Source organism: Halichoeres trimaculatus, unplaced genomic scaffold, assembly GCF_033239565.1.
Source record: "Halichoeres trimaculatus isolate MK-OKI-2021-1 unplaced genomic scaffold, fHalTri1.1 fHalTri1_scaffold_9, whole genome shotgun sequence".
NCBI classification, from domain to species: domain Eukaryota; kingdom Metazoa; phylum Chordata; class Actinopteri; order Labriformes; family Labridae; genus Halichoeres; species Halichoeres trimaculatus.
Genome location: NW_027437188.1, coordinates 10,990,795 through 11,016,863, shown reverse-complemented (window position 1 = coordinate 11,016,863; position 26,069 = coordinate 10,990,795). Strand labels below are relative to the sequence as shown.

Sequence of the window (26,069 nt, the reverse complement as noted above, 5' to 3'; positions counted from 1 at the left end):
TTAAAATCACAGAAATCGTAAATATCGAAGAATTGCAATTTAAATCTAACATTCTTATGGTTGAATTGTTACACCTTAAACAAGTTGACAAGCAGTAAAAGGCTAGTGGCGGTATCTGACAGTCAACAACATCACTGTTGAGATTTATCCATGCACTAAGTGCGTTAATAAGGCATGTTAGCCAGGCCTCAAGAAGTTAACTTTAGTGTGGTTTCAGTTTGAGTAACATGCGTTTTGAAAGTCCAGTTTTCGCTGATCTAATGCAGTAAATCTATTTTTTTGACTGGTGTTGTGGTAGAAAACATGAAAGTAGTCTCAGTAATGTGCTGTTTTTGACTTTATGAAGCCCAAAGATGACGATAAGTAGCTAACTTCTGACTGATCAAGAAATCGGCAAAGACAGGGAGCTAAAGTCATCATCATTAAATCAGTCACAACCTAGTTTCTGCCCAGTCCGTTGCTTTTATAAACAAATGGGTAAAAAGAAATGTACTCCTCTGTTCAGCTATGAAATGAATATTTTAACTCAGGTGTTAATGATCGGTGGGGAAAGTTTGGGGTGTCTTTCCTTTGTTTGAAGGGCAGCTGGAATATCTTTTATCTTTTACTACAATTTAGGCTTTTAAATGAGGTCAGAGGAAAAGGCCGCCGTGTAAACAAGGTCAGTAAACATCTCTGGCCAACAGCACACAACAAGAACAGCGTTCTGATCACCTCACTTATAAACAAATCCCGTGATCTGATCAGTAGCTACAGCCTCGTGCCAACACTCAAGTCAACCTATGTATGACCCTGAGGTAATGGGCTTGTGTGTTTGGTTGTTAAGTAGCTCAGCCTCTTTCAATCCAATGCTGTGATTTCTCCAACTGGGGCAGGTGGTGACAGTGGGGGATGGGACACCAGTATCAACTCTGACTGTATCTGTGGGAGAGTGTGCCGGGACAGGGGGGCGACTGGGGGGATTACATAATGGGGATGTATTATGCAGCACAATCTGGAGGAGAGGGGGGATGGGAGTACAGTGTCAGGGAGCCGGAGGGGCAGGGGTTAAGTCATACGTCACCTGCACATCACAAGGCATAGAAGGGGTGGAGGACTGGAGAACTGAAAACATTATTGCACAATCAAAAGAAAATAATATCAAGAAAGAGCTGAGTACTTCTAAGAAAAGCTGCCAGGAGAAATGTTTGTTTTTCTGAGTACTCGCGTGTGTGTTGCAGTTGTTGGTTTGTTGCCTAATTGCTCAGAAGTGGAATGAATTTCAAGAGGCAGGTGGGGACAGCGGCACACAGGCAGCCTTTGTTTATGACAGCTTAGAGGAAGTAAGGACTCGTTCTGACCTGTTTAAACTGTTTACAGTGTTATGAGGACTGTTTACATATTTTTTGGATCTGAAATAAAACATCTCTGGACTTTGAATACTGATACAGCTTTCAAAGATTCTGTCCAAGCACAAATATTCCCCAACAACAGTATAAATAGCTCCTCTGTCGTCATTAACTTTCAGTGTAGCAGCCAAATCTGCAGCAGGACGGAGGGGGGAAAAGATTTTATGATCCTCAGATATGAAAACTGACAACACTTAGCGCACGCACACAAAAACACTCCACGCTGCCAGGAGTCAGAGAGAGCCAAAATCAACACAGAGCCTGGTCAGTTGTTCAGTTATTGCGTCACGTTGAAACTCCAGGAGTACAGGGTTATGTAACAATAATGGGGGATGGGACACAACCAAACAAGAGAGAAAGTGGATATAAGTGTGTGAGTATGTGTAAGTGTGTGAAGGGTGTGCATTCTTTTGTCTTCAAAGTGTGATCCAGGGAATTCTGAGAAAATTGGAGACACTGAGAGCAAAAGTGTGTGCTTTGACACAAGAACAACACAGAGTGACGGATGAGTTTGACTCAGTGACAGCAGCAGCAGGAAAACACTAATTGTGGCTGAGGACAAAAGGTCAGGACTGTTTGCTGATGTTCAGAGGAGCTGAAGCTTACGCAAAGAGTGGAGGAGATTTGTTGTTTTGCAGGAGTATGATTGCATATTAAAGCTGTAACTGATAAGCTGTACAGTGTACAGTCACGTGATACTAACAAAAACACTGTTAACTGAGTCATGCCTGGTCTGAACACAACATCACATAAAAGCACACTCTTATCTGGAGTTGGATTAACGTCAGGGCTTTTTAAATTCTCTTTTACGTTTTATGAGTCTGTTTTATCTTATTGTGGTATCCCTGGCCAGTAGAACGCAGATTGTCAGGAGTCACACACTGTCTCCTCTCCCATCGCCCTCTGGCTCTCCTCAGGGCTGCGTACTGAGCCCTCTCCTGTTCACTCTGCTAACATATGACTGCTCTGCAAAACACCCAAGCAAAGTTTAGTGAAGTTTGTGGACAACGCAGCAGCAGTGGAACGCATCACCAATAACGATGAGTCCCAGCACACAGAGGAGGTGAAACACCTGGTGGATTGGTGCATAGAGGACAACTTCTGCATCAACATGAAAAAAAAAACAAGAAAATAGTCATAAATCCATGGAAGTGGTCCCCAGTTTCAGGTACCTGAGTGTACACCTGACCACAGACCTCACCTGGAGCCTTAACACCTCTCCTGCCTGATTAACAAGGCCAACTAGTGGCTCTATTTCCCCAGAAAACTGCAGTGTTAGGCCCCTTTTACACAACAACATTTTATCTGAAAACGCTAAAACGCAGTGAAAAAAATCTGCGTTCACACGTTAACGCTGATGGACTGAAAACGCTGTAGTAAGCATGCCAGGCCTGTAGGTGGTGCTATAACTGTCTTATCCAGAAGCCGCTTTTGGGAGATCTCCACCGAAGTAGAGTTTAGCCAGTCATCTGGTGTATTGGGGAATACTAAGTTAAAAATTGGAGCAAAAGATGCATATTTTGTCCGCAGACAGTCAGCAGATTCAGCAGATTGAGCAGCACAAGCACAACACGGTAGTTCACGTCGATTGTAACAACGGTACTGTTGTCCTGTTGTATGCGCCCGTGCGAGGCAGAGTGTGATGTCAGCGTTTCCACTGAAAACCAACTGAGCCTGGTTTAAAGTCCACAGCCTACCTGAGTATTGTTGCTGACCATGTCCATCCCTTTATGAGCACAGTGTACCCATCTTCTGATGGCTACTTCCAGCAGGATAACGCTCCATGTCATAAAGCTGGAATCAACTCAGACTGGTTTCTTCAACATCACAATGAGTTCCCTGTACTCAAATGTCCTCCACAGTCCCCAGATCTCAATCCAATAGAGCACCTTTGGGATGTGGGAGAACGGGAGATTCTCATCATGGATGTTCAGCCGACAAATCTGCAGCAACTGTGTGATGCTGTCATGTCAATATGAACCATACTCTCTGAGGAATGTTTCCAGTACCTTGTTGAGTCTATGCCACAAAGGATTAAGGCAGTTCTGAAGGCAAAAGGGGGTCCAACCCAGTACTAGCAAGGTGTGCCTAATATATCAGAAGTATACTGGAAGTGGAACTAGAGTCCAGTTGTGGGACAGTTCATTTGTTTATCACACTGTTATGATAGATTAAGAAAGTGTCTCTGTTGAGTAGCATTAAAAGACAATGAGAGCACAGATTCACCACATGAGATCAATAAAGTATATATGTGGCACAGATCCATCTTCAACAATAGTTAACATCAAAAAAGAACAGAACATCCCAAAATGATTCACCTTTAAAACTCTCTCCTGTTCTGTCCATGAACATGTGCTGTATAACAGAAGCACATGTGAACTGAAGATCATGTGAGTGGCTATAACATATGTTACTTGCTAAGCACATGCTCCATGCTCTGGATGACTTTGTGGTTACATATGTCAGTGTGTGTGTGTGTGTGTGTGTGTGTGTGTGTGTGTGTGTGTGTGTGTGTGTGTGTGTGTGTGTGTGTGTGTGTGTGTGTGTGTGTGTGATAATGCTTCAGTGAGCAGTAACAGTTTTTTCCTCCCGCCAGTTACAGCCAGTTTGACGTCTGTAAAGAAATGTTCTCTGCAGGCATTTGGACGGAGGCCAGTGAGGCTCACTCCGCAGGATTTCTAGGAAAACTCACTGAGCTCCAAAAAAACCTGTTGAAGTTCTCCAAGAACATGTACCGCCCCTGTTTTCCTTTCAAACCCCCCTTTTCTGTCGGCCCTGCCTCAATACTTTGTGTAATTAAAATACACACTCACACACACACATACACACACACACATACACACACACTGCGAGCTAGGGGCCCCTGTCCCAGCTAGAACACAATGTTCCTCAGGAGCAGCATCAGCTTTTGTGACGCCTGGCTAAAGATCCAACACACTTCATAAACAAACCCTCGTTCTCCTCTTCCTGTGTTTACATTTACACCAACCTAAAGCTCCAAGTTCAGAGAGTCTGTCCCTTAAAGCCAAACATGGAAGTGTGACGCAGATAAACCTGGTTTGGCAACTTGCAGAGTTTGACAGCTAGTTGATCCTAACAAGTTTTTCTGAAGTTTTCATTGAAATCTCAAACTTTTTTATCAATAAACAGCATTGACCCAGTTAAAGATGGCTGTGATATGTTGACAACAACCACCAGCCTTGATAATTTGCTGTTAGCAATAAGGTCAGGATTTCTTCATCTGTGTTGTGACAGGTGCTGACATATTTTGGAATGACGTATTTTGGAGCTGAGGCATGCACAGAAGCGATTCGGCTGGCAGAGCCTCACAACGCACCCCTTCCTCTGACCCAAACACACATTTGTCCTGCGTCAACGTTCCCTAGGGTAGAGTCCACAGCTGAACAGATATTTGTGTGGGTCTGAAGGAGACACTCACTGTGATGGAAAGGTCAATTATGCGCGTGTTAGAGTTTGTAACAGCTTTGAAAAGATCTGAACAAGATCGACAGGGTGAAGGATTTCAAGACTAGTGAAATATAGTGATAATGAAAATATCTTTGTATATTTCTATCCTGCTCCATGACAAGTTTAAGTGTCCTCTTATGCCTACACCCAAACTTTATGCAAAAAGGCATCCGGGTGTGGTAAAGTTCTTCAAGACGTCACCTCTCCTCTGAAATCTTCTTCAGACTGCTGAATGCACCTAGAAAAGGTTTCACTACCTTTTCAAGAGCTGCTGCTTTTGTTCTCCTTCAGCAAAAAGATTGTGCTAATTCAAGCCTTGTTATAAACAACCTTATGAGCAAATGTGGTGTGACGGATCATAAAATTTGCTGAAATACTTCTACACTTCAGAAACTTCTTAATTTTAGTGAAAAACAGACCTTTTCAGACTTAATGAGACACATTTACCGAACGATTCCAGAATAATGTCTTATTATAAATCATTAAAAGAAAAAAAAAATCCAAGTTCCTTGAAGTAAAATTTGTTTGATACAAGAAGCAAAAAAGCTAATCTTTCTTTTCACATTTGCAGATTCCTTTAATGTGGAGGAAGGGGGTGCTAGCTCTGCTACTGTTAGCCACACTCAATAAACCAATTTAAGATCTTTCCCCTCAGACTCTCATGTCCTGTTTTCTTATCTTTAGACTTGTCAGGCTTCTCATTTCGGTTCTCAAAAACAAGAAAGAAGTTACTTTTGAACATCCCTCATTCATGTAAACAGAAACGTAGGCAATGACAAATACAAATACTAGGGATGCACGATATTGGATTTTTGCAGATATCCGATATGCCGATATATCGAAACCTCTTTTGGGCGATACCGATACCGATAATCACAAGTTTGTTTGTTTTTTCACTGTAAAGAAAGCTAAGTCTATCCTGTACTGGAATTTATATGTTACTCTTATTGTAACGGTCTTATTTGTTTAAGAAACACACATAAAACAAGACAAAAAACATTTGATTTTACCATAAATAAGAAATGTATTATTTTTTCACTCAAGATATTCAGTATTGAAATACAGAAAAATAATTCCTTTAGATCACATGAACTTTAAATGTACAATGCATTTTTAAACATAACCAAGTTGCATTTGATTATTTTAGAGCTACTGTAACAACCTGGTGACAGACACAGAGCTCTGCAGTGCAAATAAATGAAGTGCTACATTTTATTTAAGGAGCTTATTTTTCAGATGGAAAATAATAATAATCCTAACTGAATAGCACCTTATCGGCTGTGCCTATCGGCAGAAATTTTCAGATCTGCCAATACGGATAAACCTGTTTTTAAGCTTTCATCAGCTGATACCAACATTGTGCCGATAATATTGTGCATCCCTAACAAATACAAAGGCTAAATGTGCCATATTGTGCAGTTTGTGGTCATTTCACCTTGTTTGGGTGATAGCAAAGTTAATACTCCTCAACATTAAATCAAGACTTTCAGTCATCTTTGTCACCAGTTTACAAGGAAAAAAACTCCAAAGCAGAGGAGCTGAAGTGTGCAACAAAAGAAGGAGAGGGAGGCACAAAGTCCTGACACACGACACCTTATAATTAGACCAATCTGCCTCACACGGCTGCAGCTTGCTTAATGTTAACAGCTCATTGGAGGAGGACAGGGAGCCGCTCAGCTGTGTGCTTAAGACTGTCATTAAACGAACAGGGCTTCTTTAAACTACTGCAGAGATAAAGGACCTGCAATCTGTCATGAGCGCACGTACTCCCACATCCAGCCCTGCAGTCTTTTATTAGAGCAGAAACTACTCTGGGAGGCAGGCAGGTAGCAGGTCGTTTTCTACCAAGTGAAGCAGCTGGTGAGGTTTCATGCATTCACAAAAGCTGGCAGAGGCCACACACATACAAGACAAAACTTTTCATGCTCTAATCCAGTGATGTGGGCTGGTTATCCACTGTGCAAGCTTATGATCTCAACTCTTATTGTTCATGTTTTTAGCTCGTTCTGTTTGCCCACTTGTTTCCCTTTTATCTCATACTTTCACTGACAATTTCATCACTTATTCAATGATTCAGGTAGGTTTAAGTTATCACTCATCAGATTAAGAAGTTATCGCTTGTCACAGAACTGATGCGGGTATCATTTGATGAGTTCCTCTGCCACTCTCACCCCTTGACCCTGAGATATTTCTCTTTGCTTTAATGCATCCTCAGCCTCTCAAAGAGCACTTTCTCAATCATGTGGTTTGAGATGGACTCTCTTCCCCTCTTTGTGTCTTGATTTATTTTGCTTCTTCTCTTCCAGCTCCGCCTCCGTCACGTTCACTTGTCTGCTCTAGCAGTGCTCAAGGTCCTCTGTATGACTGTGTCTTTTTTCAGCTGGCGTTCTGTTTCCTGTCCCCTGCAGTATCAGCCTGTCTGCTGCCTGTGGAAGGGTGTGTGTTTCCTCTCTTGGTAGCTATCAATAGACTCTGCTGTGTCCAGCTCCCTTTGTAACCAAGACCAGCTGCCACTTTCCTTTCCCTCTTTTAATTGTTTCCATTCCTTTTTCATTTATTTAGCTCACTTTTTCCATGCGTTTCCAGTTATCACTGCTTCTTCTTGCATCCTCAGCTGGCTGCTGCCCAGCCACATCAGCTGTTGTTGAAACCACGTGCTGTACGACTGCGTTTACACAACAGAGCAGGAAATGTAACCAGAGCTGGTTTGTGCAACTGTCTAGTCACGCCAAGCCTCTGTTTTTATATGAGAAAAGAGTCAGAGCTTCTCTTTCTGCTGGCTTTAAAGGCTTTTATTTAGAGTTTTTCTTCTTTAGACATCAAAAATGACACTCCTTAAAAGACTTCCCTTCCAATTTGAAAGGATTAAAAGATTTGTTTAATAACCAATCAGTTCAAGTGAGCCTCCCTGTTTAAAGACCAAATGGATCACCAGTAATTCTAAATCTAGATCTTTTTGTTACATATATTCTGCAGAGAATCCCAATTTGAAAATCAGGTCTGATACCATAATCAGTGTCAAAAACAACACTTTCGCTAATCACCATTTCTAGCACCAATGTTTCCATGTATGTTGTTTTTAATTCTTAAAGCCTCTTCTTCAAATGAGTCCATCCTTTTAGGGTGTATTCAGACCTGGACTGTTTGGTCCACTTTAAATGGACCAGGGTTCGTTTCCCACGCTGGTGCGGACTTTTCATGCAGGTGTGAATACACACAAACGAACCCTGGTGCAAACCAAACAACCGGACCAAGACCCACTTTTTGAGGTGGTCTCGGTCTCTTCCAAACGAACTCTGGTGCGGTCCGTGGTTCTCCGGTGCAGGTCTGAATACAAACCAAGGTCCATCCGGACTAACTACAGGATAAATGCACCTTTTGGGCCTATAAAGCCACCGTAACCTAACCATCTTTGGTTCATACCTGATCCTCTGTCTTCTGTTTAGCTACACTGTTGCTAGCATGTTGTGGGTCAGGACGCGCAGAGCATAGCGTCTCCTTGCTGCGCGCATTCGTCTTCGCTGTTCCAAAATTTGAAACCGCCTTTGTCAGTGCTGTCCAATGAGAGCACTGATCGTCACGCACGTGGATGTGTTTACAGAATATAGTCCACTTGCAAAAAGTACAATCTGAATACGAACCGCACCAAACAAAAAAAATTAAGTCTGCTTTTGGTCAAGTGGACTGAAGGACTTTTCTGGTCTGAATACAGCCTTAGACTCTCTGTACGCTGCTGATCTTTCTCAGAGAGTGTGTTAAAGACTGGGTGTTAAAATAATATGCTCTGGGCTGGGGCACTTCTGGTTAAATCATGCACCCCATGTACAGAGGCTGCAGTCCTTTGCAGCATGTCATCCCTGACCTTCTCTCTCCCAGCTTTCTGCTCTATCAGCAAGATATTGAAGAGCCAAAATCAGACTTAAAACAGGGGGAAAACAGTAAAGTAATTTAGAATGTCAGCATTTGTTGGATGCAAGGCTAATAAAGGTAAGATGTGGTGAGAAACAGAAAAAAAATAGCAGCTTGTATTGGTGCATGGCACATTGTTTGGCCCGTGTCTATAAACGGGGAAAATGTTAACAATGCTAACAACAGGACAACAGATATGAGCATCCTTAATTTCTCAAAACAGAAGCCCTTACACTAAATACAAAAACTGCAATTCTATTCTTGCCTGCTGCAGTATGCCCCATAAAAAAGAGTATGTAAATGTTGATGGGGTAAAATAAACGTTGAGCGATATTACACAAAAGATTCCCTGTAGGATGTTCTTATAACTGTATTCGTAACATTGCTCTTTCCAAGGTCAGCTGACTACACTCACTGACATAAAACAGTAATTTTACCCTGCAGAACATTGAAAATGCTGCAGAAATTGTCAGTTTATTTATGTTATTCTCTGTGTGTTTTTGTTCCTCAGTAATAGTTTTAAACACCAGAGCTGAAGAAAAGCAGACAAACAAACCATTTCTAGCAGTGACTGATTTGCGACACTGGTGCTTTGCAAAGTGAAGTTACTGGCTCTGTCTGTGGAATTTGGTCAACGTGAAAACGTGATTTTACGACTGCTTCTATACAAAAAAGAAATATCTAAATTTAAAAAAGCCTGTGTATTTGCAGGGGATCCTTTCTGTGATGTTTGCAGAGATTTAAACCATACTGTTTGTCTGTCAGTGATAAAAACATGATCTTTTATGAGTGTGCCAGCAGCAGAAAAGCAAAAGGATTACATTTACAGCACTACTGCTGCTGGAGCAATCTGCTCTAACAACCTACTGAACCTTTTAGTCACTGAAACATCAAAATGTATTAATTCAGGACACAAATTCAAGCTACTCTCCAAGGATAAAAGAGCTGCAGCTGGTGTTGCTACCTGTACCACCCTGATGTGGGTCACCTGTTTTGAGTCTGATAATGATGACCCACAAACCTGGCCCTCTGGCCTCCCTATGGTCTACACAGCAGGTGGTTTCTGCTGACAGTTGATGGTGGCTGAGAAAGGGCAGGTCTCTGAGTCAATAAGGGTCTCATAAAGAGAGCGTGTGACCTTTTGGTGGCTGTTTGAGGCGTGCAGATACTCATACAGCAGAGGATCCAGAGTTCAGACTGACTCCATGCTCTGACTCTGAAGATAAGATTAAGTTTAACTTCTGGGATAAGAAAAAGTTTAGCTGCACTGGCAGAATTGCAAGATGTTCGTCTGTCTGTTGATCCTTTCACTGCATCATTACATTAATGATTCTTAGATGGATTAAAGTTATGTTTACAGTAAGAAATACTTAATATCAGATCCCTGACTTTAATAGAAATGCACATGAAATTGATGAGCAAGTTAAGAACAAATTATTTGTAGGAATAAAAAGAAAGGTGCAGACTGAAGTCCTGAGTGGACACTGGAGTAACTGCAGCCTTGGACGCTTTGACTGTATTTCTTAGACACGAGAGGCTGCTGCATGGCTTTAACACTAAAACCTACTTCAGGAACACCAACATTTTCTATCCTCAGTATCTCTGTGTAAGATTCATCATTGTGTTTCTGTTTTTGGAGCTGGTGACATGGCTGTAGTACTGGTTACAGCTTCCAGTGTGCCAGAGATCATGGAAGCAGATGGTGATACGCGGGAGGGAGGAAAAGTTCAACACAAACAAGCTCTGTTTTTTCGCAGCAGGATGTTTGAAATAAAAGTAAATGTGACACTGATATATCTCCATAGCTATTTAAAAATGTGCATCAGGTCGTTTTAAAGCTCAAACTGAAGCAGCATGTTTCTATTCTGCACCTCAGGGGCCAGCCTGTGTTATGCTGGACTGAACTCTGAATCAACACAGAGGAGGACTGCTTATGTTCTTTTGTATGCTTGACTTAGTTTCACAATGGAGGTGTTCATTCGCTCAGCACCACATTGTGACATAATGTGTTCACACCACACCATACTACCTCAGCACTTCTCGTGTTTGCTGAACACACAGAAGAAAAAAAAACCCTGCAGATTTTTTCTGTTATAGTGACTTTTAAATCTGTGGTAATCAGCTAAGCTCAGTGCAAAGTGTGAGACGAACTGATTCCAGTAAATGTTATTATCGGATTGTTGTTTCATCAGCAGATATAACGAGAAGGTGAAAGCAGTGATTACAGATGGAAACACAGGATTTAACAATCCTACAATGAACACACTTTTCTTCTTTCACTCCTACGGTGGGACTCCTTGCTAAATTGTTTGGGACAAGTTTAAAGCTCTCTGGGTCCTTGAATGTTTCTGAATACAGGCACAGCTCTTTAAATCATTGTTTTCATGATGACTGGAATGTTTGTGTGAGACATCTTTGGGCCAACCATGGGTCACAGTCACCACTGCCTTCAGACAGACGGCAGAAGTTTCACTGTACTCGTGGCTTTGAACACAACTGAATATGTAGTAGATCTCTTTGTGCTGTGAGTTTTATCTGCATAGGCAGAGGCCATCTTTTCCAGAATCAGTGCGTAATGACTCACCTAAATTTTCACAGAGATGTTTTATGTTCTGCACCACAGTTTATGTTGCTCTTAACCCTTTGTGTGGTTCACACAGACAAAAAGCTGCTTAATCCTGCAGGAAACCAGACCTCTGTTTCTTTAAGTCATCACTGATGGAAGCCAACTATTCGACTGCATCCCGCCTGCTGAGTTATGACTCCTCATCCTCAGTCATCAGCCTCAGGGAGAGTGTATTACATCAGCTGGTCTGATGGAGGGATGAGGAGATGGATGGATGGAGCGATCATGAGGGTCCCTGTGGGAGTCCACGTTACGTAAACACAGGAAGAACCTCTGCTATGTGGGAAGTGCTTCATCATCCCTTCAGCTGTTTATACTTCATTTCAGCCTTTCTACCTTTATCAGGGGGCACTCAAATACATTCAGGACATCATAGCAAACACTTACTTTCTGCTAAATCTACTGGTTTCAAGACTCAGATACAGAACAGACCGATCATTTATCACATGCTCTGCCCTCTCAAAAACCCCCATCTATCAGAGGAAAGAAATATTTCTCGGTGAGGACCTCATAGCATCTCCAGTACCCCAGTGATAAATGTAAGAGTAAGAATGTTGTGAAAGGTGCAGAGTCTAATATCCTGCCTCAGGCAGTGTGTTTATTTCCAGAGCACAATATTTTTATCCTCATGAGTTTGAGGCTGAATATCACAAGGATATGAGATGTGAGACTCCAGCGCTGCACATGCTGGGCTTCAAACAGTACACTGCACAAATTACAGTACATCTTTTTCACATCCAGAACAATGCAAGCTGTCCCACTGAGTCATACTTTCCACAGGCTTCACAGTTTAGCCCAAAGCATTGAAAGCGCTTTGTATGTGTGTTGTAGTCTTGTAAAATCTATTCTTAGGAATACATGCATGAAACTGCAATTTCACATCAAGCTGAGGTGTGGAGGCGCGAGGGAAAGACAGCTACACTGAGGGCCTGTTTACAGGAGCAAGGCTGGAAAATCTGCAGTTGTTTGCCTCTGATACAACTCTGCTCTGTAGATTGTTCCAGATGTTTTATTCAGCTGAACTTCTGCAGCTACAAAAATAATATCATCTAATCTCTCAAGACCCAGCGTCCACATATGTGCACATTACATTTCTGCCTGTCCGACTCATGATACTTCATTTTTTTAAACTTTGACCTATTAGCCACATTAAGGGACACTGCCTACATCATCTTTTGAGGGAATCACAACATTACACCCATTTTAGTGAAGAAAACAACATATTCAAGTACACTAACACTACCAACAAACACCTTATAGGGAACTCATAACACAAATAATCAAACCACTTGTACAAAGACAAAGTCTAGTTATTGTACTTATTAGGTCTTACTTATCCAAAATAGCAAGGTTAATTATCAAAAATGCAGACCTGACAAAAGCTTGGGTCTTAAGAGGTTAAAGGGACTGTATGGAACTGTGTCTTTGTTCAAGAAAACATTTAGCATATATGTTTTGAATTGAAGCTCTGTCAAATAACTAACTGTAAAATTATACTGACTGAATTTTGAGCAACTCTGATTTATTTCTGCTTGTTCGCTCATGCGCTCACAGTGTGAGGTGTCCTTTTCCCCAAAGAGCTCTGAAACATTCACATAACATAAATACTGAATTCTCATATTTATTTTGCTTTTTTAACTAGGAAAGCTTAGGATGTAGAGTTTCTTTCTCTAAAACTTCAACAGGCAATCTTTTTCATAATCCTGCTTCAGTATCAGAACATAAGTTTTACATCTTTACAGATTACTTTTTAGCCCATGAAACAGGAGAGCATGTCAAACCTGTAATACCTTCCAGTTAATGTCTGGATCCTGGCCTTGGAGACCTGGGCTGTAACATGATGCAGGGAGCGGGTATTGATTTAACATCTTATTTTTACATATTAGGATGCTGCACAGTCCCTCTAGCATTCTTGAAGCTCTGCAGTGTTTGCAGCAGACTGTGAGCGCTCAAAAAAAAATGCTATGGTTGAGCCCTGAATCAGCCAGCTGTGTGCAGAGAGACACAGAAGGCAGCCTTATAGACTCTTCAATAGTTACATAGATCCTCTTGACAAAGAGAAGAGATTCATGGATGGCTTATTTTTACATTCTTGCTCTGTAGATAGAGGAACAAAAACCCACAACTCAACAAGAAAAGTCTTTGGTGACTTACTTCTACAATAGATTTCAAGGTTTGAATCTTACCTGGACATCGTACAGGGCCACAATGTTTTCGTGCTGCAGCTCCTGAGTTAAGACAAACATGATGGAAGATTAGCAGCAGCTAATGGACTCTCTTTAATGACATTTACCCATAAAGTTAAGGCTTCTTTTCTGCTAAAGATGCACGCTAACAAAAGATCAACATCAGATCGTTGTTTGATCGCACAGGAGAGATAACCAAGAGGTAATTAAGGGTCATGCTCACCTTCAGGATTTTGATTTCCTTGCCAAGCAGGATCTGAGACTTGGACAGGTTCTTCTTATTGATGCTCTTGATGGCCACTTCCCAATCTGTCTTCTGCAAAGAGCAAACAGGACAGGGAAACATAAGATTAAAACAATAAAATGACAACCTCTAAGTTTGAATTTAACAAGAATTGAAGATCACGTTAGACAATCTCAAAAGTGACCATCAGCCCTCACTAAAGGGAGCGTGCAGACTTGCTGCTGTCACTTAAAAAGAGAGGATACAGGCGTGTAAATACAGCTGGGTCATGCTCTCCCTCAGGGTGCTGTTTTGTCAGGCTGATAACTCTCTGTGGATCTTTGCTGTCTCATCATCGCATCATTGCAGTAAGTAGGAAAACAGACCACAGACACACGTTACACTAATTTCAGGAACATCACCCAGCCCTACGGTCGTGGCGCTGGAATTTTCCTATAAAATAAAAACAGGTGGGTGTGTGAGTGCATCTGAAAGACTGCTGGCCTAAATTACTCTGTCAGCATCTCTACGTGAGCGCTGAGAGAAGGACGAAGGAAATTTTATCCGTTCCAATAACACCAGGTCACTTGAGTTTCTGACAGTCGGCTCTGCCTATTGCTCTGAATGACACGCTGAATGACGAGGCACTCGGATGACAGCTCCTGTAGCAGCCAGCCTACTTACACTAAGAGCTAACCAGGGCTGAGTGAGACCTTTGTTTCACACCCGTGCTGGGATAAAGTTTCCAGATGAGCTCCTGGAGCAGGTATAAAAAGACTTTTAGAGGTCACGTGAGCTCAGAGGCTCTTGGGACATGAGCTAGACATGCAAAGACACAGCTGAGGACACAGAAGTAAACCCCAGGAGAGGCTGTCACAATGTCCACTGTGGAAACACCAAGTCGAGAGTATGACAAAAAACTTAACCCAGCATGTCCACTTGTTCCAACCTATTCATCATAAATTCTTAGATATAGTTTGATAATGTTTCCAGTTAAAAGAGGAGTAAAGGAGGTTCAGATGTTCATTCAAAGTGAGATGAACTCATATTTGGTGCAAAACAATTGACGCGACTTTGCCTCAACCTGTCAATTTCCAATCCCCTGCAAAAACCTGCTATCTGTACATTATCCCTGATAGGGATTGAAACGATACGGTACCAATGCCTGGTACCAGGCAACAGGTACCAGTACTCAATGGTACCAATTTTTGGTACTTTTTTGTGTCTATGTGATAAAAAATATTAATTTGTTTAATAATCAAATCTTATTTTTTTCAGTCCAACATATTTATTCTTCAATATACAACCTTCTAATGCTGTGTTCATGTCCAGCGTGGAAAACTGCCTACTCTTCCACTCCCTCACAGTCACAAGGATGTGTTTAGGTACCTACACATGGTACCTTTTGATTTTACATGGATTGGTATCCGGTACTTTTGACAGAATTCGATCTGTACCTACAAAAGTACCTTATTCAGATTTATCACACTATTTATACTTTTTACACTTTTTCATTAAGGGTTTTAAAGACACATTTAGAGCTTCTATTCTAAGTTTATTGTTTCTCTGACACTGTCAAGAGGGGCTGCAAGCTGAGCTACTGTAAAAGCATTGCCTCAGTTTTTGTGAAGGATTTCTTTAGTGTTTCATCCAGTGGTTTTAACCAGAGATGAATGAACAGCTGAGGTCTTAGAGTGGGTTTATAAACTAGGAAAATAACAGAATATTGTGGTATTAACAGGAGGTTACGTTGAGTAATACCCTTCTTATTCTTTTATTTAAAGCAAGATAAGAATATGGTCAATAAATGAAAAGAATAAGGCACAGAATATCAGGATGAGCTGCAATCAGGGCTGAGCCATCTTAATTCACATTACTTTTATTATTGGTTAGATTTTTTCCTTGGTGTTCTTTTTTTCTAAGTTTTTACCAGAGGTGAGTTAATGTTGTAAGTCTCTTTGCTTCCAAAACAAAGTAAGCAGGTGAGTTAAGCTGATAAAGGTTTGATTTGTTTCTGGACATCATTCATAAAGTTTCTACCAGAGCTAAATAACCAACAGGGGTCTTTTCTTCTCTAAAATAGACCCTCTAACTAAGACCAATGAAGGAAACTCTTGTGCTCTTCAACCGCACTTTAAAGGATATGAGCTGAGCGACTGCTGCTCGCTTGCTGTGCGGCGCAGCTTGTTTTCGTCAAACATATTATGCATCCAAGGATTAAAGTCCTTCTGCTCACAGAATTTAGAAAATTGAAAGCCTGAATTTTGAAAGTGACAACCTGACAAAATAGTTTAAACGTTTAAGAGTCTGATGCTCAGATGAACATGTGGAGACTGATTGACTGTGTCCATTAGTTTCTGCTGTGAGAGGAAATCTGATCCTTGTGTATCAATAAATAATGTCCAGATTTAATCATTCAAACAGAAGTGAATTTGATCATGTTTCTATGTTGAGACTGCCCAACACTTCTGACACGAACATGAGCCTTTGAAGGGATCTATGGATAAACAGACATGTACACCTAAAGCCTGGAGCAGAATACAACAAAGGGTGAGAGTACGTGTGTGTATGTGTGTGTGTGATGCAGTGCCAACTGAGCTGCATCCATCCCCAGATCACTGACAGCCTGCCCAGCCGGCTGTGAACAAGCTGCTGACACTACACGCATAGAAAAAATGAAAGACGTGACCTCGTCGGCCCGTCATGTAATGCTGAAGAGAGGAGGAGGAGAAACCAAACTAATGGCTCGGTAGAGCACCACATAATGGGGAGTTAAGTACTGCAAAGCAAGCAGTTCCCTACACAGACAGGAACAGGAGCTCTCCTTTTCCAGAATAAAGTGTGATCTCATTTATGAATCACAGCTGATTACAGAGCAACAAAGAGATCAGCGTCAGCAGCACCGCAGCAAGACCTTGTGTAGTGTTACACAGTGTGAGAAGGAGACTGACAGCAAAACTACAACATCTTCATTCTTAATTAAGAGATGTGACATTTCCCAGCTTGCCCTGAAATTTTTAACATATTTTGGGGTCTTTGTGTCGCATTGGTATAAAATGTTTGGAGCTGCTCCAGTAGATTCCTTTAGCCAGGTGCAGCAACAAAGCTGGAATAGCTCTTATGTAATCCCTGTGAGAAGTAAACCTGACCAAAGTTCGTTCACTGAGAAACGTTTTTGTTTTTTTCTAAGAGGCTCAGATTGTTGGTCCAGGTTTCTGAAAGCATACCAAAGGCAAACCTTACAGAGATAAATGCTTTTGTAAAATAGAAAAATGCTTTTAAAAGAAAAGAAGCTGCTACATCTCTCTCTTCAGAGCTGCCAAACTAGGACACAGGAGTTACAAGCACATGCTGCAGCAAGGGTGGACAGAGCTCCAGTGATGTCACCAACTGGTTTTTAAAGAGGGATTATGAAGCCTAATGGTGTTAGTCACCATACTGGAAATGCTGACTAAACCCAGCTAAAGAATCAGAGACAGGGGAGGAGCTGAGGCAGGCCCTTCACCTCCTGACACACACTTAATGGTACATTTGATTTACTTCAGAAGTCTGACGTCTGGCCTGAGAATGGCGTGAGATGAAACGCCTCTCCTCCAACCTTTACCTCCTGTTGTAAGCTAATTCCAGGCTATGACAACAAACTATGTGGTAATTTTTGAGCTCAAGCACCGTAACATCTAGGACTGGGATGATACGCTTTTCTTCCAATTCGACCCTTATACGATTTTTGGGATGCCGAGTCAATTTAAACTGCAAATCTTCAATAGTTCCGTTTTTAGTTTCTTTTCTTTTTTTACACCAGGCCATGTAAAAAAGTTAAATGATGATGATGATTTCCAAAGACTATATCAGGATCCATATTTTTTCAAAAGATGTGTCACATGTGAGTCAGTTTTTAAGATTTGTTCGGGGGATCTGATGGAAAAACTTTTTTCAAAACCCAACTTATAAACAAAGACTAAAATTAAGGACTTGAATTGACAAAAAATAATAATAATTTTGGACAAAAAAAAATCAAACAAAAAAACAGATACAACGATACATCAATTTTTTTCTCCCACCCCTAATGATATATCTGCTGATTAAACCTGAATAAAACTATCTGTGTGATTGATTTGATTACAAAGAACAAGACTAATTTGCAAATTACCACTTGTAAATTGAAGGCTAAAAACAGGCCTAATTTCCCCCGATTAAATAGCCCGCAAAAAAATGTGTTTTTCCAAATTTTGGACCCCAAACCTGGTTCCTAGAAAACCCACTGGGGACACTCCTAGGGACATCATGGACTCACCATTGAAGTTTCGGAGCCCTCAGGCTACGTTTTGTGGAGTAACTGCCCATTTGGCGAAAGGTTAAACACAGGCCTTATCTTTTCCATAAAATAGCCCACAAAAAACTGTGTTTTTCCAAAAGTTGGACCCAAAAACCTGGTTCTGAGAAAACCAACCGGGGACGCTCCTAGGGACCTCACAAACGCGTCTTAGAAATTTCAGAGCCCTCAGAATACATTCTGTGGAGTTATGGACCATTTAGTGAAAGGTTAAACACAGGCCTTATCTTTTCCAGGAATTAGCACACAAAAAACTGTGTTTTTCCAAAAGTTGGACCCGAAACCCTGTTCTGAGAAAACCTACTGGGGAAGCTCCTAGGGACCTCACAGACGCACCTTAGAAGTTTCTGAGCCCTCGGGCTACGTTTTGTGAAGTTACAGACCATTTGGTGAAAGGCTAAAAACAGGCCTAATTTCGCCCAAAAATAGCTGGCAAAAAAATTTTGTTTTTCCGAAAGTTGGACCCGAAACCCAGTTCTGAGAAAACCCACTGGGGACGCTCCTAGGGACCTCATGGCTGACCCCAGAACTTTTTGAGCCCTCAGGCTACGTTTTGTGGAGTTACAGCCCATTTGGTAAAATGCTAAAAAAAACAGGCCTAATTTTTTTGTCTTTGTTGTTGATGCAGAAAAAAATCATTTTGGATTATAGTTTTAATTTTGACAGGCCAGTTAGTCTAAAGTCAGTAAAAAAAAATAAAAAATTCCCAGGAAAAGAGTTGAAACTATGCACAACTTATTTAATACAGCATACAGGATCACAGAATCTGTTACTATGTTTACTGAGCTGACCCTGTTAGGCAGCTGCTGATAATGGCTGCATGATACCAGGCAAAACTGACAACTCCAACCTCAGATCTCACAGATAAATGAGTTTGCATGTACAGGCTGAACGAGGTCTGAACCTAACAGGTTCTTTGTCTATCTCCATGTTTTACTCAAGCTCTGAGTTTGCATCATGCTCCTCCTGAATCCAAAACAAATCCCGTGGCATCTTTTCACAGCTTATTCAGAAGCACATGTAATCCAAGAGAAGCTGATTGGTTCAGCTTCAAACACGGTCATTACATTCAGACCTTTATTAAAAAAACAAAACAAACGTGTGATTTATACATCCTCTAAGAAAAGGCATAGGGTTCACCTGATTTTTCTTTAACTACTGTAATAAATAACGTGTTTTGTGCTTTGTTTATTCCATATGCAAACACTGCAGCACCTTAATGTGCGACACAAACAAGCCAACCAAGAAAGCTGCAGACCTTCATCTGTACTGATTTGGTCACTGGAGCCTGACTTTGAAGAAGAAGAGTAGAAAAGGCAGTTTTTAGTTTAAAAAGCATCTTCAGCTTTAAGAATCACAACCTAAACCTGCCTTTCAGAAAAAGCACTTTCGCTAAATTTGATCCTATCATGTTTAGAGACCTGCACAGGGCTGAGTTGCTGCTTTGAAAACCAACTTTCAGGATGAAAACCATGGTTTCCAATGACAACAGAAAGTGTTTTGTTGAAACAGAAAACTACAAACTGAGATTTAAACACAAATTGCTAAGTGTGCTTCTTTATCCTTCTGGAGCGTTTGCATATTTTCTTCTTATTGCTGTGACAGAAGAACATGCCAGGTGTAACATTCAACACTCACTGGGAACTGAAGCTCGCCTGCTGCATGCAGGTGGCTCTGGCCTTCCTGCTCCTTTGACGTGAATAGAATTAACCTATAAATAGGCCAAATGGCATACAGATGATAGGTCTTAAACAGTTAATTCACTGAGCGCACGCCAAGGAGGCATGTCAGGCTGTGCACGGATGTCCTCCTGAACACACAGCTTCCAGTGAGGAGTGTCTGCTGGAGAGTTATCTATAAACTGGAATACACCAATCAATGCAACAATCTGTAACTGTTAATTATTAACGGAGGATAAAACCAATAAAGAAAATCAGTTTTACTTTTTCATCCCAAACAAAAGCCTGCACAGGGAGCTGTGCTGTGCTGCAGCATGAAGGTGTCAAAGCTATTACCTGCAGCTTCAGAGCAGGCATGTTATAACTGATTGAATCACAAATTATATATTACGATGGCAAAAAAACTACACAGCAGTGCCAGAGGAAGATATAGCACTAGTGAGATTAAGATTAAATATAGCACTTGAAGGGTAAAAGCTTTGAAAGAAAGCTGAGCTGTCACTAATGTTAGTTTTAGTTCGACTGCAGGTGCTCTGCTTGTTGATCGTTTCTGAGACCTTAGAGGAGATGTAACCAGAGAGATGTCTTTAATTCTTAAAAACTGTGCCAAACAAATGTTCTCCATGTGGGGTTCTTGGTCAGTGAGTGACGTGAACAATTAGCATTAATGTGTGTGCACCATGAGCCATCATTTACAGATAATTGACAGCAGCACAATATTCTATAACAGCCTGAAAAATGGTTTTATCAAGGACTATACTCAAACTATTCTGTTATTCCATTATCAGTAGTTTTATAACGACTAATTATGATATTTATATTTGACGTATTGACTTTTATTAAGTGATGTGTGAGGTGAGAATATACCTCATTCATTACACACTTTGCAGAAGGTGACATGTTTAAAGGGGGGTATTGTGCTTTTTTCAATCTTTAAACTTTCCTTCTGGTGCCCTATAGCATCTTAACATGATTTACACATAAAAATAATCTCTATTCACTAGGGCTGTCATTTGAACGTGTTAATTATATTAATTAATTACACCGCAAATTAACGTGTTATGAAAATTAACGCAGATTACTCTGGATCCCAAACCCGCGGGGCGTTCAAAGACACACTTATTTTTAAATGTCTGGCATTTACAAACCGTTTGTCCTACTTGGAAAAAGTGGTGTTCTCGTCAGATTTTCTAATTTCAAATCCCTGAATGTATCACACATGATGTCAGCAACATGCTTTAAACCGGGGGGAAGCGAGAGTGATTTTTGGGGGACTGCCATCCACATCTCGTTTATTCACACGTCCTTTTTGAAAATCTGCAGAAAATCAACCGTTTGCTCTAGCTCAATTCTGTAAAAAACAGATAATTCTACACTCTTTACTGCTTTAAACAAGCCCTGAATGATCGATATATATCCTGTATTTAAATCTAAAGAAGTCTTTGAAAATTTGCTTCCATCTTCCTGGTGTCATGTTTCAGCTTGGGGCTGCTCTGCACCAATGAGCAACAGTTTGTGTGTTCAGAGCATGTTAAACTGAAAATACTTCACTTTTCTTTGATCCAAGACTTGAATTAAGTGTTTTGTACGTAGTTCCTCACAGTTTTTAGCCTTTAGCCCTGGTTCTCCTGACCTCATAGAAGGATACAAGTTCATATTGCAGTGAAAATTGAGTCCACATCGAGTAAAAATGTGACAGAAGCAAAAACCGTCCTAAAAATCAAATCAGTTTATCTTAGGTTCAGGACTGTGTAGATTTTGTAAAGATAGAACCATAACACTTTTTTCACGTGTTCCTTATGCCCCAGGGCACCTAAAATTGTGTTGCATATATTCCCACCTTATTTTTAAATATATTTTTTTAATGTCTTTTAATGTAATTTTAATGTCCTGGAATTCAGACTCTTTATTTTGGGACCTTATGCAGATATGAGATTAAAATGCAATTAATTAGATTAATTAATTACAAATCCTGTAATCAAATAGACAAATTTTTTTAATCGCCTGACAGCACTACTGTTTACTTCTCCTTGGTCTTTTAGAAAACTTTTATTTCAGCCTCTGTCTGAAGCACTTCATTTTAGCTGCTGCCTCTTTAAGGCTTCCTGCTCCTTTGACCTCCTCCCTCTGATTGGCCAGCCCTCTGGAGGCCTGTCAGGGGCAGATCAATGGGCAGACCTTGGTGTTTAAGACCCTGACTGTGTCCGAAATCACTCCCTATTCACTATATAGTGCACTATATAGTGAAAACGCCATTTTGTAGTGCTGTCCGAAATCTGAGTGAGCATGGTCATTCACTATATAGTCCACTCAATGTATCCCACAATGCATTTTGAAAAGTAGTGTATAAGCTATGCTCACTATATGAGCAATACATACCATCATGCATTGCGGTTCAAACAGAAGAAATGGCTGATTACATGTTTAATGATTACTAATAGCATGAAACAACATTAAAAACTGTCAGAGAATAACACTTAGCTTCCTGTTTAAATTTCGGACGAGCTCATCTCACAACTTTGAGTTGAGAAACAAACAACACGGACGATAGCCGTTAAACCGTTCCACGCGGGTGATGCATTCACTGGACCTTGTAATTCTTAAACACAGCATAAGTTCCACGCAATTATATGGTTTATTCATTTAAAAATAACGTATTATAAATGTTTCTATTATATTTGGCTGTTGCAGAAAATAAGCTAAATATAATTTTAGGTATCACTAAAATAAAAACTGTTTTGCAGTTTTTAAGAAAAGTTATAACTGTAAATCCTCAGCCGTCTGTGAGCGACGCGAGAGTCAATACGTCACTGTCAGCGGCTTGCAAATGAGTGAGTAGTGTTCGTTAGTGTGTTGTTTTAATTTAGCTGATGTAGTGGACTATATAGTCAACTACATCTAATTCACTATATAGTGAGTAGTGAGTAGGGAATGAGTGAGTGATTTCGGACACAACCCTTGCCCTTTTAATGTGTCATGAGCCAGTGTGTGATCATTTCAGCGAGTCTCATGACGATCTTGTGCTAGTTTTAGAAAGGAGCATTTTGATCAATTTACAGATTCAGGGATTTCTACAACTTATGAATATGTAGAGGTTTGAAATTCTACGCACATTCACTCTGAACATCAAGTATTTTTACTTAACAGCCATGCGTAAAACATGGGAAAGCGGAGGACCTTTTTTTTTTATTAAAATCAAAGCAGCTCAAAATTTTACTACAAAAAATGTGTTAAACTGTTTCAGTTTTGTGTTCCAAGTGTCTCCGTGCCTTTAAGATAGCTGACTGGTCAGAGTTTCTGTTTGATGGACCACAGCTAGTCACTGGGATGATTCCCAGCTTGGACTTGAGCCAGGTCAAACAGATACAGTTGTGATATCACATCCATACAAAGTTAGTGGTTCTGTTTCCAGTATGATTAGTCCAATAGTATGACAGTACTATCTGTATTAGTTCTGATACTCGAGTCAGAGAGGATAAAGTGTCATGGGATCATCTCCACAGAGAGACTGGAGTCTACAGCAGCAGGAGTGATGAGGCTCTAATGTGGTGTTCATTGAGGAATTCAGCACCATCTGTTTCACACCAGCAGCAACGGGGGCAACATGATGTCATCTCCTGTACCTCAGTCACATGTTAACACACAAACACACCAACACCACGTCCTGCTGGGACTGGAATAGATAACCACACCCAAGTCAAGTGTAAGGAGCTCATATAGGTTCTGAGGGCTAACAAGTGTTTTTATGATATACGCTTTAAATTTACACCTTTGGCTCAGTGAATTTGCATAAAGAGACATTAAGTTCATGTGATAGATCAGCTGAAATTTTGAACACAAAATGCTCAATAAAGATGGAGATATACTTAATATGACGACATACTTGCTGTTTAATCAGCGTATGATGCACAATTGCATGAACAGAACTGTTCATATATTTCCATGTGCATTTTGTGGGACACTGGAGGACACCTCTAGACGGCACACCAGAGCGCTCAGGCTGTATGCAGGTACCCAGGGTGTGAACAAGAGACAAAGCTCATGGAGGGTCCTGTAAGTTCACTCAAAGTTAACCCCACAAGTGATGACTTCTTTAGTCAGCTCAGGTGACTGATCAGCATTAGGCTGAACACACTGCAAGCCTCACCCCTTACCTTTACTGTCCTTCACTTGTTTCCATTTAGTTTGGCTCATGTGCTTCTAGAAACGAACTCATTCAACACAAACTGTTGAATCCCCTCTGCCTCTATGCCGCCCCTACTGGTCATGTGCATACTGCATATTTGAAGGATGTTAAACAGATGCAGGCATAGTTAAAAGCAAGAACATCTCTGAACCAAAATGTTAGATGGAGGGTTTGATATCCTTTTGTGAGCAGAGTAGTATTGATGAATCAGTTTGGTGTAGAAAAACGCTCGGTGTGAGGAGAGCAAAAGCAGGCAGATCACACACTACAGAAATAACATCAAAGCGTCTCTTTGTGAGTTTTTTTTGTTTTATCTTTGCCGAGAGGTACTTTCATCCAAATGCAGGTAACAAAACTTGAAACTAATTCCAATCAGCAAGAAACAAAGCTGACCCGGCATAGCTTGACTTTTCCCTCTCTCTCCACATCTCTACAATGATGCTGCTATTTCATGAAAACTTGAGACCTGTAAACTGTGAGTAAATTATGAGAAATCAGTTTCTTTCTTCAGTTCATACTGAGGAAGTCAGAGTTAAGTAACAGACCAAAATGGAGTTCAAACTGCGACACCTGAACTACTGAAAGATGTGATATGTTAGTTTATTATCAGATATGTGATAATGTGTTCTGAGATTAGTGAAGGACTGTGGCATTAGCCTCATTGTGGAGTCATGAAGTACAGATGCCCTGAATCAAACCGGGAGAGACACCTCTTTTGGGAGTTGGACTGTTTTAAAGGAGCATGATTGTGCAGTAGCCATTAGAGGTGTCCCAGTCCAATATTGATATCGGGTATCGGTTCGATATCAGCAAAAAACAAGTATTGGTATAAATCTCCGATATAAGCACTCCGACAAAAGCAGTTTCTGTTACCCATTAGCTAATAATAAATGGATCAGTTTTTCCTCATACCTACTGGTGCTGACTACTGTTCTTTGTTTGAATAATATCACTTAATCAAGCCTTTTCTAACATGACAGATATACTACAAAATAAGTAATAAAAGTATGCATGTTAAATGCTGATATCGTATCAGATTAATATCGGTATTGGCCAATACTCAATGCTGCAGTATCGGTATCGTATCGGAAGTGAAAATGTAATATTAGGACATCCCTAGTAGCCATACCACTGATATTTCATCACATTGCTGCCCTCAAAATCCTGACATGACTTGTTGCAATAAAGGCAACATACTTGGGATGCACTGAACTAGCTTTTGTGGTTTCGATACCGATACAGATACCAATACCGATACCAATACCGATACCAATACCCATACCTGGGCTTTGGTGTTGATCAATGCCAATACGATACCAGTGTTAAAGAATAACCTGTATGGCCTACTGTGGGATTACACTGGTAATGTTTTGGGTAAAAGGCAAAAAATGAGTAAATGGAATTACTGAAGTTAATATTTATTTAAACTATAAAATATTTAAATGTTTACCATCAAAACAATTCTTAAGAATACACACTTGTTCTTTCCAAATGTAAACTTTTATAACCTGTTGACTGATAATACAGCAAAAAACAAAGCAAGTGCATCAGAGGAGGCATTCAAATTAAGTAGCAAAGAGCACTGGTAAAAAAAAAAAGAAAAAAAAAAAGGCATAGAGCTGTTTGCCTTGATTGGTAACATGGATCTCTTCCTACTTATGCCAATCCAGCTTTGAGAGGCACCGGATGGGTCCTGAATTTGGCACTTTTATAAGTATCGCTCGAATTCTGTCAAAAGTACCGATTCACATAAAATCGACAGATACCATGTTTAGGTACCTGAACACATCCTCGTCACTGTGAGGGAGTGGAAGAGTAGGTGATTTTCCACGCTGGACTTGAACACAGCATTGCAAGGTTATTTTTGAATAATAAATACGTTAAACTGAAAAAATGAGATTTTATTATTAACAATTTGATAGTCTTCACCACATAAACACAAAAAAGTACTGAAAATTGGTACCGATACTGATTGCCTGGTACTGGGCATTGGTACCGTATTGTTTCAAATGTAAAAGGTACCCATCCCTAGCACCAATACAACGATAACCGATACCACCAATCGTTATCG

At 40.5% G+C, this 26,069-nt stretch overlaps 1 protein-coding gene across 1 annotated transcript in view; it reads right to left on the bottom strand.

The window, feature by feature from the left end:
• Positions 1-26,069, bottom strand: part of ulk2 (unc-51 like autophagy activating kinase 2) — a 61,098-nt gene that overhangs the window by 33,157 nt on the left and 1,872 nt on the right. The window contains exons 2-3 of the mRNA XM_074678976.1: positions 13,801-13,893; positions 13,578-13,619 (exon numbers count right to left, since the gene is read on the bottom strand). Coding sequence (XP_074535077.1) covers positions 13,578-13,619; positions 13,801-13,893 — 135 coding nt within the window. The remainder of the gene's footprint in view (positions 1-13,577; positions 13,620-13,800; positions 13,894-26,069) is intronic.